This window comes from Rhinoderma darwinii, chromosome 4, assembly GCF_050947455.1.
Source record: "Rhinoderma darwinii isolate aRhiDar2 chromosome 4, aRhiDar2.hap1, whole genome shotgun sequence".
NCBI classification, from domain to species: Eukaryota; Metazoa; Chordata; class Amphibia; order Anura; family Rhinodermatidae; genus Rhinoderma; species Rhinoderma darwinii.
Window position 1 is genome coordinate 87,110,238 of NC_134690.1, and position 17,114 is coordinate 87,127,351.

At 39.0% G+C, this 17,114-nt stretch overlaps 1 protein-coding gene across 1 annotated transcript in view; it reads right to left on the reverse strand.

Moving 5' to 3' along the window:
* Positions 1-14,121, reverse strand: part of SAG (S-antigen visual arrestin) — a 29,312-nt gene extending 15,191 nt beyond the window's left edge. Inside the window, exons 1-4 of the mRNA XM_075863955.1 lie at positions 14,083-14,121; positions 5,810-5,900; positions 3,478-3,538; positions 3,267-3,311 (exon numbers count right to left, since the gene is read on the reverse strand). Of these exons, the coding sequence (XP_075720070.1) occupies positions 3,267-3,311; positions 3,478-3,538; positions 5,810-5,869 (166 nt within the window). The 5' untranslated portion in view covers positions 5,870-5,900; positions 14,083-14,121. The remainder of the gene's footprint in view (positions 1-3,266; positions 3,312-3,477; positions 3,539-5,809; positions 5,901-14,082) is intronic.
* Positions 14,122-17,114: the final 2,993 nt, after the last annotated feature.

A 17,114-nucleotide genomic window follows, 5' to 3' on the forward strand; every position in this document is an offset into this window, starting at 1 on the left:
AGCAGGAAGCACTGCCAGAAGACAAGGAAAATGGTTGAAATAGATTTAGAATGGAAAATTAATTGTTTTTTCCTGATGCTCATCTGAATAGTTACATAGTTACATAGTTACATAGTTACATAGTTAATACGGCTGAAAAAAGACACATGTCCATCAAGTTCAACCAAGGGAAGGGAAAAGGGAAGGAAAAATTTCTACACATAGGAGCTAATATTTTTTTGTTCTAGGAAATTATCTAACCCTTTTTTAAAGCCATCTACTGTCCCTGCTGTGACCAGCTCCTGCGGTAGGCTATTCCATAGATTCACAGTTCTCACTGTAAAGAAGGCTTGTCGCCCCTGAAGCTTGAACCTTTTTTTCTCCAGACGGAGGGAGTGCCCCCTTGTTTTTTGAGGGGGTTTTACAAGGAACAGGATTTCACCATATTTTTTGTATGTGCCATTAATATATTTATATAAGTTAATCATGTCCCCCCTTAGTCGTCTTTTTTCAAGGCTAAATAGGTTTAATTCTTTCAATCTTTCCACATAACTTAAATTCTCCATGCCCCTAATTAGCTTCGTTGCTCTTCTTTGTATTTTTTCCAACTCCAGGGCATCCTTTCTATGAACTGGAGCCCAGAACTGAACTGCATATTCTAGATGAGGCCTCACTAATGCTTTGTAAAGTGGTAATATTACATCCCTGTCCCGCGAGTCCATGCCTCTTTTAATACACGACAATATCCTGCTGGCCTTTGAAGCAGCTGATTGACACTGCATGCTGTTATTGAGTTTATGATTTACAAGTACACCCAGATCCTTCTCAACAAGTGAATCCGCCGGTGTAGCTCCCCCTAGGACATATGATGCATGCAGGTTGTTGGTACCCAGATGCATAACTTTACATTTATCTACATTAAACTTCATCTGCCAAGTGGACGCCCAAACACTTAGTTTGTTTAAATCTGCCTGCAATTCATGAACATCTTCCATAGTCTGAACTATATTGCATAGCTTGGTGTCATCTGCAAAAATAGAAATAGTGCTATTAATCCCATCCTCTATATCATTAATAAATAAGTTGAATAATAGTGGTCCCAGCACTGAACCCTGGGGTACACCACTTATAACTGGGGACCATTCAGAGAAGGAATCATTGACCACAACCCTCTGGATACGGTCCTTGAGCCAATTCTCAATCCAATTACAAACTATATTTTCTAAACCTATAGTCCTTAATTTACCCATTAGGCGTCTATGGGGGACAGTGTCAAATTCCTTTGCAAAGTCCAAAAACACTAAATCCACAGCGGCCCCTCTGTCTAGACTTCTGCTCACCTCTTCATAAAAACAGATTAGGTTAGTTTGACAACTTCTGTCCTTAGTAAAACCGTGCTGGCTGTCACTTATAATGCTATTTATTGTCACATAATCCTGTATATAGTCCCTCAATAGCCCCTCAAACATCTTCCCCACGATGGATGTTAAGCTTACTGGTCTATAATTACCCGGGGAAGACCTAGAGCCCTTTTTGAAAATAGGCACCACATTTGCCCTGCGCCAGTCCCTTGGCACTATATCAGTCACTAGAGATTCTCTGAATATTATGAAAAGGGGGACAGAAATAACTGAACTAAGCTCTTTAAGAATTCTAGGGTATAACCCATCTGGTCCCGGGGCCTTGTGCACATTTATTTTATTTAATTTAGCTTGGACCATCTCTACATTCATCCAATTCAGTATATCAACTGATATATTAACAGCACTGGCAGCGGCTGCATCAGCTGCTCTTTCTTCTGTTGTATATACAGAGCTAAAGAACCCATTTAGTAACTCTGCCTTCTCTTGATCCCCTGTGATCAACTCCCCATTACCATTATCTAGGGTTCCTACATGTTCAGACCTTGGCTTTTTAGCATTTATATGCTTGAAGAATTTTTTGGGATTTGTTTTACTATCCTTGGCCACCTGCCTTTCATTTTGTATTTTTGCTAATTTTATTACATTTTTACAGATTTTATTAAGCTCTTTATATTTTACAAAGGCTACAGCTGTACCCTCAGATTTGTATTTTTTAAATGCCCTTTTTTTGTCATGTATTGCCCCTTTCACAGAAGGTGTAAGCCATGTGGGGTTTAATTTGAGTCGTTTATACTTGTTACCTATAGGAATAAATTTTGCACTATAATAACTCAAAGTAGATTTGAAAATCTCCCATTTATCATTTGTTCCATTATTTGACATTAGTTCTTCCCAGTCCATATCCTGAATTGCAGCCCTCATCCTGGGGAAATTGGCTTTCTTAAAATTAAATGTTTTTGCCCTCCCAGCCTGCGTTTGTTTTTTACAGTATAGGTAAAATGTAACTATATTGTGATCACTGTTACCGAGGTTTTCACGAACATTGACATTCCCAACAAGATCTGCATTATTAGAAATGACCAGATCCAACAGAGCTTCACCTCTAGTCGGGTCTTCCACAAACTGGCCCATAAAATTTTCCTGCAACAGGTTGAGGAAATGTCTCCCCTTTGCAGTTGAAGCTGAACCATGACACCAATTAATATCCCGGAAATTAAAATCTCCCATTATCACTACAGTACCCGCCTGTGCAGCCCGCTCCATCTGTTTATATAGCTGAACATCCATCTCCTCAGTTATATTGGGGGGTCTATAGATTACACCAAAAGTAATTTTTTCAGTGTTTACCTCCCTTTCTAGTTCCACCCACAAGGTTTCAACCTCCTCACAGTATTCACCCACTATTGTCTCTTTCACAATCGCCTACATATCACTTCTCACATACAGACATACACCACCGCCTTTCCTATTTGTCCTGTCTTTCCGAAAAAGTGTAAAACCCTGTAGATTTACAGCCCAGTCATGTGAAGAGTCCAGCCATGTTTCAGCAACACCAACTATATCTATATTTTCTTCCAGTATCAAGGCCTCCAGCTCCCCCATTTTGCTTGCTAGACTTCTGGCATTTGTGAACATACACTTTAACTTGCCTGTCAGTTTTTCACTTTTATTATCAGAAATGTGATTTGACATTAATCGGGCCTTTTTATTTACACTGATGTTTTGTAACGAAAGGATCTCCTTATCTTGTTGTCTAGTCCTCTCCCCACATTCTGTTTCTCCCCCCACCAATATAGTCTGACCCCTCTCTAACCTGGGTACCCCTTTTTTTTCTACATTGACCTCCTAGTGCCTTAGTTATATTGAGCAATGACCTGACCATAAAGAGGCAAGTAAGTGAATTTCCACTTAGTCACCACTCACCTTTCTTGCCTTTTAGGAGGTCAGGATCAACCAAAACGACTCCATCTGAGGAAAGAATAGAAGAAATCATCCACATTAGTAAAGACATGGTACTGTTATTAAACTTACCATGTTTCCGGTCTACATTCAATGCTATAAGTCTATGCTATGTGGTATATAGTAAAATGTATCCAATGCTCTGCTATTCATTAACATCTATTTTGAAACTTACCTACTGGATCCACAGATTCCACATGATCAATGTAATCTCTCTTACCAAGATATACACTCACCTGGGGAAGAAAATAAGACCAGTAAATTGTACGTTTGTGAACTGAATTTTCAGACATTTCCAAATACACTGTATGGTTAAATGTATGTTGACCCGTGTCCTAATAAGTTAGTTCAGGTGTTTCAGCCACAACCATTGCAAACAGGTGCATAAAGTCAAGCACACAGTTGCACAATCTCAATAGTCAAACATTGCTGGTATTAAGGTTCACACTGAAAAGCTCAGTAACTTTCAACGTGGCTCTGTCATAGGATGCCACCATTGCCACAAGTCAGTTTGTGAAATTACATGTAAGGGTATGTTCATACGGCTTATTTTCGTCTGTAAACGCCCCAAAAAATAGCTGAAAATATAGGGGCTGAACGCCTCCAAACATCTGCCCATTGATTTCAATGTGAAAAATGGCGTTCCGTTCCCACAGTTTTACACGGCAGTTTTTAAAAACGGGCACGTAAAAAAAAAACGCCTCGTAAAAAGAAGTGCATGTCACTTTTTGAGCCATTTTTGGACCCAGTTTTTAATGACTCAATAGAAAAACAGATCAAAAAACGGCCATATAATACGCCACAAAAAACGCTTAAAAACGGCTGAAAATCAGAGACTGTTTTCCCTTGAAAACAGATCCGTATTTACAGCCGTTTTTTGTTAAGCGTGTGAATATAGCCTACGGGCAGTGTCTAGGAGACTAGAATCTAACAACAGCTCAGCCATGAAGAAGTAGACCATACAAACTCACAGAGCGGGGCTGCCAAGCGCATAAAAAAGGCTTATCCTCTGTGGCATCACTACAAAGTTCCAAACTACCACTGGAAGTGACTTTAGCACAAGAACTGTGCAGTAGGAGCTTAAAATAGGTTTTTATGGTCGAAAAGCTGCACACAAGACCAAGGCAGTTAGGTCCCTTATTTCCAGCAAAGGGTAATGTTAATGCTACATTATACAAACACATTTTAAGCGAGGTCCATAAAGACATGGTTTGAGGAGTTTGGTTTGGAGGAACTTGAGTGGTACATTTCGGATAAATTAAAATGTCAATTGCGAGCCAGACCTTCTCGTCCAACATCAGTGCCTGACCTCACAAATGCTCTTTTGGCTGAATGGGCACAAATTTCCACATACACACTCTAAAATCTTGTGAAAAAACTACCCAAAAGAGTGTAGGCGGTTATAGCCGCAAAAGGGAGTTCAACTCTTTAATAAAACCCATGATTTTGGAATGGGACTTCAGGCAATGGCCAGGTGTCCACATACTTTTGTCCATATAGCGCATACTTCTATTATCAGAATATTTCCCTTTGTTAGAGTGCATAATTTCTTAACAAATTTAAATTGTGTTTGAGATATACGTTAAATGGATGCCAACTTTTCAAACAACTTATGCCAAACTAATAGAATACCTTCTATATATCAACTTTGTTATTTACTTACTGTTAACATTTTGGCATTTTATCCATGCATAGTCTCCCTTTCTGTAATCTGCTGTTCACCCCCTGTTGTCAAGCAAAATCCATCTCTAGATACATAGCAGAGGAGACGGACTACAGGAAATGGGGGAGGGGCTTTCCATAGCTTGCCCATAAAAGTCCATGGAGAGGGAAATGGGAGGAGGAGGGAGCAGCAAGAGAGACACAGATGCTGCCCATAGACGACCATGAAGAAGGGAGTGGGTACAGGAATAGGGAACAAGGAGAGAGAGACACAGACATACTGCCCAAAGAAGTCTATGAAGAGGGGAGGGAAGAGCAGGAGGAGAGAGAGAAACATATGGGCAGCATCTAAGTCTATTCAGAGGGGAGGGAAGCAGGAGGGAGCAGGGATAAAAAAGACACAGATCCTGCCCATAGAAGTCTATGGGGAGCAGGAGGAGGAAGCAGGATCAGAGGGAGAGGAGACACAGGCTGCTGGTGTTATTTCTCACTACAGTGCTGGATTCTCAGCTACACTGCTCATTACTGCTGTATAATCTTCTTTATGCTGCTGCAGCTGCGCAGGATGTTCTCTTTTCTATGTGTGCAGTGTATAGAAGACATGATAGCAGTTAGGCTCCACCACTAATTCAGAGAAAACTGAGAATTAAAGACAAAACCTGCAGAGAAGAGACCTGCTAATGAATGCAGAATACAAGTCAAATAATGGCCAGAACTAGTGTTACTACCCCTGTACACACATATGACAACTTATTCTGAAAAGTTACCTGGAAAGTTAGGTACGGTTTAAAGACATATGGGACAAAACAAGACATTGGATGTGTTAACAAGCAAAAAACACTAACCGTTTTGTCACGGGAGGTTTTCTTGTAGATGACATGTCGAGATTTCTTATCGCCACTCATTTTGATGGTTTTTGTTGCAGGAATTGTAAGCCTGTTGACATAGACAGATACGTCACATATTAGATAAAACATGTGATGTAAAATGTAAATAGATATAACATGAGAATATGTATACACAGTATGTGTATATGTAAAATGCCAAAATATCAGCTCCAGCAATAAAATGTTTTATGTCAACACAGTAATGTCAGTAGACGCACATGATATAAAAGATATCAGAGATGTAATGATATATTATACTTCTGTGTGTGTGTATATATATATATATATATATATATATATATATAGAGAGAGAGAGAGAGAGACATGTAAAGATATATATAGATATTTATATAGATAGATAGATAGATATATTTATAATCTTGACCATATAACGTTTTGCATTCATAGGTCAGGTATTTTCTATTATTCACATCATGTACAGAGGTTTGCTGTCCTGTGTTGTATGAATATATAATTATATCATTATCCGCCTGTGATAAAGTGAGTATTTTATTATTTTATTTCCTGTTGCTTATATAGCACCAACACATTCTACAGCGCTGTAAAGAGATGGTTTACCATTCACATTATGCCTATCCTTAATGGGCATCACAACTTAATTTCCCTATCTCAGCCAATTAACCTATCTGTATCTTTTTGGAGCATGGGTGGAAACGGGAATATGGATAGAAACCCCACCAAACGCCATGCAGATGTTGTCCTTGGTTGGATTCACAACAGTGCTTTCCACTAAGGCACCATATAGGAAAATAGTGGTCTATAACTGCTATGCCATTAATTAATATATAAGGCTTCATACACACAGAGAGAGATAAGATAGTCATGTATAGAAACTAGTGTAGAGCTAGCAGTGGCATTTTCTATATCAACCAATTCTATGTCTACTTATATTTTCTAACATTCAAAATGACAGCCAGTAATTGAATGGTTCTCATGGTCATCTGCCAAACATTTACATAGTAAATACGACATTAAAATTAATCCCAAATTTTTTTTATAAATGTATTAATGCCCAACAGAAAAAAATCGGATAATATTGTGCCTCCTAAAAATGACCACGGGAATAGAATTGTAGAGGACAAATTGAGGGCTGAGATATTAAACATGTACTTTTCCTGGGTGATTAATCAACCAGTGCAAGATATTCAGGGGGACGGTAATGAAGGTTCCCCACAAAAAATTACCTGCTTAACACTGGAGGAAGTACAGCTGTGACTAAGCAAACTAAATACTGATAAATACCCTGGCCCAGACGGCATTCATCCATGGGAATTAAGGGAATTAAAGAGGCTCTGTCACCCGATTTTGCAACCCCTATCTGCTATTGCAGCAGATAGGCGCTGCAATGTAGATTACAGTAAAGTTTTTATTTTTAAAAAACGAGCATTTTTGGCCAAGTTATGACCATTTTTGTAGTTATGCAAATGAGGCTTGCAAAAGTCCAAGTGGGTGTGTTTAAAAGTAAAAGTCCAAGTGGGCGTGTATTATGTGCGTACATCGGGGCGTTTTTAATACTTTTACTAGCTGGGCGCTCTGATGAGAAGTATCATCCACTTCTCTTCAGAACGCCCAGCTTCTGGCAGTGCAGACACAGCTGTGTTCTCGAGAGATCACGCTGTGTCGTCACTCACAGGTCCTGCATCGTGTCAGACGAGCGAGGACACATCGGCACCAGAGGCTACAGTTGATTCTGCAGCAGCATCAGCGTTTGCAGGTAAGTAGCTACATCGACTTACCTGCTAACGCCGATGCTGCTGCAGAATCAACTGAAGCCTCTGGTGCCGGTGTCCTCGCTCGTCTGACACGATGCAGGACCTGTGAGTGACGTCACAGCGTGATCTCTCGAGAACACGGCTGTGTCTGCACTGCCAGAAGCTGGGCGTTCTGAAGAGAAGTGGATGATACTTCTCATCAGAGCGCCCAGCTAGTAAAAGTATTAAAAACGCCCCGATGTACGCACCTAATACACGCCCACTTGGACTTTTACTTTTAAACACACCCACTTGGACTTTTGCAAGCCTCATTTGCATAACTACAAAAATGGTCATAACTTGGCCAAAAATGCTCGTTTTTTAAAAATAAAAACGTTACTGTAATCTACATTGCAGCGCCTATCTGCTGCAATAGCAGATAGGGGTTGCAAAATCTGGTGACAGAGCCTCTTTAAGCTCCGTATTGGACAGACCATTGTATCTCATCTTCTTAGACTCCCTTGTAACAGGATCAGTGTCCGCAGGATTGGAGGACGGCTGATGTTGTACCAATATTTCAGAAGGGTAAGAAGGTGGAACCGAGTAAATACCGTCCAATAAGTTTGACATCTGTGATATGTAAAATATCTGAGGGTATTCTAAGAGATGAACTACAAAAGTATATAGCGGAGAAGAGTCTAATAAATGATAACCAGCATGGATTCATGAAAAACAGGTTGTGCCTAAGTAACATGCTCTGTTTCTATGAGGAGGTAAGTGCAAATCTGGCTGTTCGTAATGCGGCTGATGTGATGTTTTTTGATTTTGCAAAAAGATTTGATACTGTTCCACACAACAGTCTTGTTCTGAAGCTACAGACACAGGGACTGTGGGACCATATATGCAAGTGGGTAAAGAATTGGTTAAGGGACAGAAAATTAAGAGTCGTTATAAATGGAACTTATTCAAAATGGGCTAAAGTCAGCAGCGGGGTACCACAAGGATCGGTGTTAGGCCCAATTCTTTTTAATGTCTTTATTAATGACCTTGTGGATGGGATTGATAGCAAGGTTTGAGTTTTTGCTGACGATACAAATCTTTGTAGGATACTTAAATTGAACTTGACTATAAAATATTACAGAAAGACCTAGATAAGCTGGCAGCATGGGCAAAAACATTGCAGACAAAATTTAATGTTGATAAATGTAAACTAATGCACCTAGGCCGCAATAATAGTGTTAATGCATATACATTAAATGGAATAAAACTTGGGATAACATAACAAGTGAAGCACCTGTGTATTCTGGTAACAAATAAGCTAACCAGCAGCACTCAATGTCAAGCCGCAGCTGCAAAAGATTGGATTTTAGGGTATAAAAAGAGAGATAAAAACCTGTGATTCAAATGTAATATTACCCCTGTATAAATCCCTTGTAAGGCCACATCTAGAATATGGAATTCAGTTTTGGGCTCCACAATGTAAAAAGGATATAAGAGAACTGGAGAGTTTTCAAAGGCGGGCGACTAGATTATTAAACGGGATGGGAGGTGTCCCTTACAATGAAAGGCTAGAAAAGTTGGACTTGTTCAGCTTGGAAAAAAGACGCCTTAGAGGGGATCTTATTAATATGTATATGTGTATGTGTAATCAATACAGAGAATTAGCACATAATCTGTTCCTTCAAGTACTCTACATAGGACCAGGGGACATCCATTGCGTGTGGAAGAAAGACGTTTCAGAAATCAATTTAGGAAAGGGTTCTTTACAGTTAGAGTGGTCAAGCTATGGAATGCCATGCCCCAAGTGGTAGTGATGACAGATATCAGCATTTAAAAAAATAAGTCTAGATGATTATTTACTGACAAATGGCATTGAGGGTTATAATTAATCAAGCAATAAATGACGGGTAATTTATTGAGGAAGGTTGAACTTGATGTACCCGTGTCTATTTTCCACCTATCTAACTATTAACTCATACCACCTCAACATAATCCAGGTTTTTGTGAGGTTTGAGGACTTTTACTTGTAGAGATTATTGTTGCGCCTTATTGCTATACATGCAAAGAACCTTTCTCCAAACGATGGATGTTGGCAGTCATGGACAAGGTATCATTGATGACACTTTTTGGGTTTGAAGCTGGCCATGCACACATGTTCTTTACCGAAGAATATATATATTTTTTTGTCCCATTAGGAGACTTTTAATTTTTATATTTTTTTTTATACCTTTATTACCCTGGTATATCACTGTATGTCAGTACATTATGCCTGTGGTTAATGATACACACATTGGAGGTAGTGTAGCTTGTGGCCACAGCTAGAGTCTCTCCCTCCTATACACCAGTCCCTGATTTTGATACCAGGCAGGAAAAAGGTAAAAGAAGTTAAAATATAATTAAATATATAAAGGCAAATCCAAGCGTCAGAGAAGTGCGGACGACCCCTCCCCCGATGTCAGAGAAGTGGCAGGAGAGCCGTGTAAGAGAAATTATACAGCAGTTAACAACACAGCAGCGTCTTGTGTAGTTTTGTCTTTGTCAGAGACAATCTTGACAGAACTTATATGCTGGCTGACATTGCCGAGTCCTGACATTGGCCCTAAATATGGGCATGGTATGATATATAAGCCCTTCTTTTTTTTATTCAGAAGACAAAAGGTTGGACTTTCTTCTCATCATATTATTAGAAGATATCGTAGAATTCCTTTGTGTATAGCTAGATTTGGAATTACAAATCTGATAAAGTAGACATTTTAAAAGAGTTGATCTATATATATATATATATATATATATATATATATATATATATATATATATATATATATACAGTGAAGGAAATAAGTATTTGATCCCTTGCTGATTTTGTAAGTTTGCCCACTGTCAAAGACATGAACAGTCTAGAATTTTTAGGCTAGGTTAATTTTACCAGTGAGAGACAGATTATATATTTTAAAAAAAACTGAAAATCACATTGTCAAAATTATATATATTTATTTGCATTGTGCACAGAGAAATAAGTATTTGATCCCTTTGGCAAACAAGACTTAATACTTGGTGGCAAAACCCTTGTTGGCAAGCACAGCAGTCAGACGTTTTTTGTATTTGATGATGAGGTTTGCACACATGTTAGATGGAATTTTGGCCCACTCCTCTTTGCAGATCATCTGTAAATCATTAAGATTTAGAGGCTGTCGCTTGGCAACTCGGATCTTCAGCTCCCTCGATAAGTTTTTGATGGGATTAAGGTCTGGAGACTGGCTAGGCCACTCTATGACCTTAATGTGCTTCTTTTTGAGCCACTCCTTTGTTGCCTTGGCTGTATGTTTCGGGTCATTGTCGTGCTGGAAGACCCAGCCACGAGACATTTTTAATATCCTGGTGGAGGGAAGGAGGTTGTCACTCAGGATTTGACGGTACATGGCTCCATCCATTCTCCCATTGATGCGGTGAAGTAGTCCTGTGCCCTTAGCAGAGAAACACCCCCAAAACATAATGTTTCCACCTCCATGCTTGACAGTGGGGACGGTGTTCTTTGGGTCATAGGCAGCATTTCTCTTCCTCCAAACACGGTGAGTTGAGTTAATGCCAAAGAGCTCAATTTTAGTCTCATCTGACCACAGCACCTTCTCCCAATCACTCTCAGAATCATCCAGATGTTCATTTGCAAACTTCAGATGGGCCTGTACATGTGCCTTCTTGAGCAGGGGGACCTTGCGGGCACTGCAGGATTTGAATCCATTAAGGCGTAATGTATTACCAATGGTTTTCTTGGTAACTGTGGTCCCAGCTGCCTTGAGATCATTAACAAGTTCCCCCCGTGTAGTTTTCGGCTGAGCTCTCACCTTCCTCAGGATCAAGGATACCCCACGAGGTGAGATTTTGCATGGAGCCCCAGATCGATGTCGATTGACAGTCATTTTGTATGTCTTCCATTTTCTTACTATTGCACCAACAGTTGTCTCCTTCTCACCCAGCGTCTTACTTATGGTTTTGTATCCGATTCCAGCCTTGTGCAGGTCTATGATCTTGTCCCTGACATCCTTAGAAAGCTCTTTGGTCTTGCCCATGTTGTAGAGGTTAGAGTCAGACTTATTAATTGAGTCTGTGGACAGGAGTCTTTTATACAGGTGACCATGTAAGACAGCTGTCTTTAATGCAGGCACCAAGTTGATTTGGAGCATGTAACTGGTCTGGAGGAGGCTGAACTCTTAATGGTTGGTAGGGGATCAAATACTTATTTCTCTGTGCACAATGCAAATAAATATATATAATTTTGACTATGTGATTTTCTTTTTTTTTTTTAATATAATCTATCTCTCACTGGTAAAATTAACCTAGCCTAAAAATTCTAGACTGTTCATGAGTTTGACAGTGGGCAAACTTACAAAATCAGCAAGGGATCAAATACTTATTTCCTTCACTGTATATATAGAGTTGAATATGAAAAATACAATCAAGGACATCGGTTTAGGCCGGTTTCAGACGGCTGTAATGTGGCCGCATTTTAGCGTTTGATTATGACCGAAATACCTGGACCTCCTGCAGTTCTATTAAACCGAATTTATATCACCATAGGATTCTATGCGGATATAAAATGATAATGTTCTCAGATATTTTTATTTGGTCCAGTTCAAACAATATTTTCTAAATAAGACCGTGTATGACCCTAATCTTATCCATATGGATCTAATGAACATACTCCTATTAACTTACATTAATCATCTTAAGAGAAGAATTTACCTTGAAAAGGTGTTAAGTAAAAATACAATGATTTAAAATTAGATGAATAAATAAAAAATGTAATTAAATATTATGATAACAAAGAAGAATGAACTAGTCCCAGTCCATTTACCCTCATGCACACAGCCATATTATGGATCAGTGTTGTACGGGCACCCATAGCCTGCTATGGGCCTATACTGCAGGTATTAAAATGGAGGAACATGAAGATATTCTATCCTAGAAGTAATGCATCTACAGTATGAGGCCCCATGCACACGACAGTAATTTTGATCCGCAATTGCGAACTGTAATTGCGGAACAAAATACTGATACATTCATTTCTATGGCCAACGGGCACCATCCTGTATATTTAGATCTGTAAAATATATACCACTGTACAGACTCGAATGCGGCTTTGCCGTGTGCATGATCCCTTATGTTGTGTTTCCATAACCCTGCCCCATACAGCTAAATGATGAATGAGCAATAAATTATAAGTTCTATAGTTATATAGGTTGAAAAAAGACACGGGTCCATCAAGTTCAACCTTTCTCAATAAATTACCTGTCATTTATTGCTTGATTATTTATAATGCTATTTGTCAGTAAATAATCATGTAGACTTTTTTTTTAAATGCTGACATAGTATCTATGTATCTAGTATCTACTCTAACTGTAAAGAACCCTTTCCTATATTGATGTCTGAAACGTCTTTCTTCCACACGCGATGGATGTCCCCTGGTCCTTTGTAGAGTCCTTGGAAAGAACAGATTATGTGCTAGTTCTCTGTATTGACCACACATATATCCATGTTAATAAGATCTCCTCTAAGACGTCATTTTTTCTAAGCTGAACAAGATCAATTTCTCTAGCCTTTCTTTGTATGCGACACCTCCCATTTTATTTAATAATCTGGTCGCTATATATAATAATCTGCCACAACTACTATAGGGCATATGCAATAGTGGTCAATCTGACTGAAAGCAAAGAAATTACAAGCAAGGGGGTCAGTCAAAAAGAACTGGGTAGACAACAAAAGCAATAATAAAACTACAGCGACAATTCTTCCTTGTTCGCAATCACCAAATTTCAATCCATCATCTCAAACTCATTAACAAGAGAAGAGACAGACCGCCCTCTCAGATACAACAGGTATATCACGAAATAAGTAATAGTAATGCTCTGTAATATAATATAGTATGTACAGTAAGGAGGTAAATGATGTATAGAAGGTAAACTGACATTCACATATACAGTAAGACTACAGACAATAACTCCAAGCACTATACTGCTATAATACAACAATTATACGATATATGATCACGTATAATAGAACTGTTACAAGTGTCTGGTCACTCAATGGTATCATTTTTTTATAGCAGTTTTTCCATATTCATTAAAATAAGACGCATAACATAAAAATAACTAAATACAAGTAATTGTAATGCTAATATATAAATTATTTTTGTGAAAGTTGCACACTAAACCCCAACATACACACCCCTTCATATCTAGTAGTGTAACTGTGCCAACCAATTCAACAAAAAAGCATATATTTATGCACTTCTAAACAATCATACCATAACTATAAAAAAAAGTGATGTCAATTCACTAAGCAATATTAAAATAAGAAAAAAATACAGAAACATTTTCACAGGCATTGCTATTATCTTCAATGAATTACTATACTAACTAGTGATAATACTAGTAAAAGTAAAAAGATAAAAACAACAGTAGTAATAATCGAAGTATATAAGGCCTACAATAGTAATCCAAACTAAGATATTTAGACTCTTACTATGAAAATTGGTGCAGAAGATAAAGCTCTGAGGTCCCGACAAAAGCAGAAATATACTCTGACCCACACCTTTCTGCAGCTCAATTTGTAGCAGCAGCAGGAGGGTAGGGAGGAGAAATCCCATTAATCCGTAGTTGAGTGTGTGAAGGAAGAAGGATTACAAGATGAGCCAGAAGTATCTGTGTCAGCACCAACAGGCATTAACAAGAGCCTCTAGGACACAGGATGAGGGACAGAATGGCATGGACATTAGTGACCACTAGATGTACCTTCTATACCCATCACAGGTGACCAAGGAGGTCAAAGTAAAGCTTGTGTTAAAATATCCTAATATTCGTGGCCCTTAGAGCAGGCAGCTAACTGTACATTGCATCTGGCAGCAAAAAGAAAAAAGGTGGTCAGATGTCAAGTGAAGATGATCAAAAAGGATCGCCAGGTTCAAGTTTTAGTTATACCGGCACTTTTGCAGGGTTCGGGGAACAAGGAACTTTTCCAGAATTACGATCCTGCATTGCCAATTGGGACAATCCTTTATGATCATCTTTGCAGCAGTCAGTGTGGAGCCATTTATAGCCCGGAGAGGAAGCCGTGGCCAGCTCAGCCAGTGTGCCACAGTGATACAGTCAAGAATTAGGTATCTATTGTGTTACTTGCTTCCCATTCCTAATCCTTTACTTGCTTGTTTTTTGGTCAGGAATCTGGACTCCACCCTTTCAAGTGATATACCGTACCCTCCAGGAACAAAACAACTGCCTTCTGCTGTTAAAATGCTTTGGCCTTATTCACACAAGTGTGTCCGATTTGCTCCAACAAAAAAAACGGTTTTTCATGCATATGACTATTTGTGTTGCGTCAGTGTGGTTTCTGTGTGTCACCCGTTTTTCTCGTCCATGTTTCTCCTGTGCAGCACTTCCTGGTTTTACTTTTCTTCTTTTCTTTGCATCTCTTTAATAACTAATGCGTGAAAAACGGACAGCGCACAGTGGTCCGTGTGCAATCCGTGTTTTTTTTCCTCGCACTCATAGAATTTAATGGGCAAGTCTGATATGCAAAAACGTTCCAGAATAGGACATGCAATGAGTTTCATGCAACAGACACACGCTCCGTGAAAAAACACAGATGTGTTCATAGCCCCATTGAATTGCATCGGTCATTGGGCTGTCACTTATTTAAACGCAGAGCACATGGACATGAAATGCATTTGTGTGAATAAGGCCTTAAGAAGAAGTTTTTCTCACCCAAGTCCGTAGGCAGCAGGCTGAGCAACGGTTTCCTACCCTACAAATGAGAGTAGAGACAATATAATTAGCATAATAAACAAATTATCAATGAATAAATTATTCAAGAAGACTATTACAGCCTCCACTGACTTGAAAATTGATTAACAAAAAACATTTATCACCTTGCCGCAGCCACCGCCATTTTTAGTTTTTGTTATTTTTGTTTTGCTACACGCATTCCAAAAGCCATACCTTTTTAATGCTTTTAAGAGCTAGTTTTTTTGCGGGTCGAGTTGTACTTTAAACGGCACCATTTATTTACGATATAATGTACTGAAAAACAGGAAAATAATTCTTTATGGGGTGGAATTAAAAAAAAAAACAACAGCGATTTCTACATAGTTTTTTTGGGTTTCGTGTTTATGGCGTTCAGCGTGCTGTAAAAATGAAATGTTAACTTTATTCAGCGGGTCAATATGATTATGACAATACCAAATTTGATACAGTTTTTTTTATGATTTACTACTTTAAAAAAAATTAAAAAATTGCTAAAAAGACCCATGTTTTTTTTTATTCTTTGATGGGGCTGTGTAAGGGCTTGCTTTATTGCGGGGCGAGCTCTCGTTTTTATTGGTACCATTTTGGGGTACATACAACTTTTTGCTAGTTTATTAAATTTTAATTATGTTTTTATTCAAATAATGTTATATTGTAATAATTTGGACTTTTACGGAGATACCAATTATATTAAATATTTTTTACATTACTTTAGAGGAAAAATGGGAAAACCTTTGTTTTTCTAAATATTTTTTTGTTTTGTACATTACGAAAAACTTTATTTAACTATTTTTAAAAAAGTTTTCAATCTCCCTGAAAAATAGCACAGGGGACTAGAACAAGCAATTGTCAAATCGCTGGTACAATAGACTGCAATGTTTTGTGATTTTCACCGTCTCCAATTAATAAGAGCGCCAAGATGGCAGAGCAGGGGGCCTTCATTAGGCAGGATGACAACTATCGGCACGCTGCAATCACGATCACGCCTGGGGGGGCTATGGAGTGACAGAGGGTCCCCCTCTGTCTAACTGTATGTTCGCTGCGGTCGCTATTGACTGCTGCATCTAAGATGTTAAACAGCCGGAGTCAGAGTTATCTCCAATCCTTCCCATTAGGGCTTATTTAGACGAACGTGTAATACATCCGTGCAACGCGCGTGATTTTCACGTGCCTCGCACGGACCTATGTTAGTCTATGGGGCCGTGCAGACTGTCCGTGAGTTTCACGAAGCGTGTGTCCACTGCGTAAAACTCACGACATGTCCTATATTTGTGCGTTGTTCGTGCATCACGCACTTCTGTGTGACGCGCATGATTCACGCAACAGCAGTAAAAACTATGATTGAAAACAGAAAAGCACCACGTGCTTTTCTGTTTGCAAACATACAAACAGAGTGTCATAATGATGGTGGCTGCTCAAAAATCACGCAGCCGCGCATCATACGGGGCTGACACACGGAGCTGTTAAGTGCCTTTTCCGCACGCAAAACGTCACGTTTTTTGGGCGCGCAAAACGCACACGCCCGTGTAAATCCGGCCTTAGTGCAAGCTGTCATCTGTAATATACATCTGACACCCAAGGCGTATGGAGCAGGCGGAGACCGTGAGCCCACTCCTTACTGCTCCTCTTCCCACTAAGTCAAATGTCGATAAGGTGTTAATGGGCAGAAAAATGGTTCTGCCTTTGGACCTTAAAATTGTATAAATAGAAAGTCTGTTTTCCCGAAGGAACTTGTTCTTGCCAGATAAATTTTAA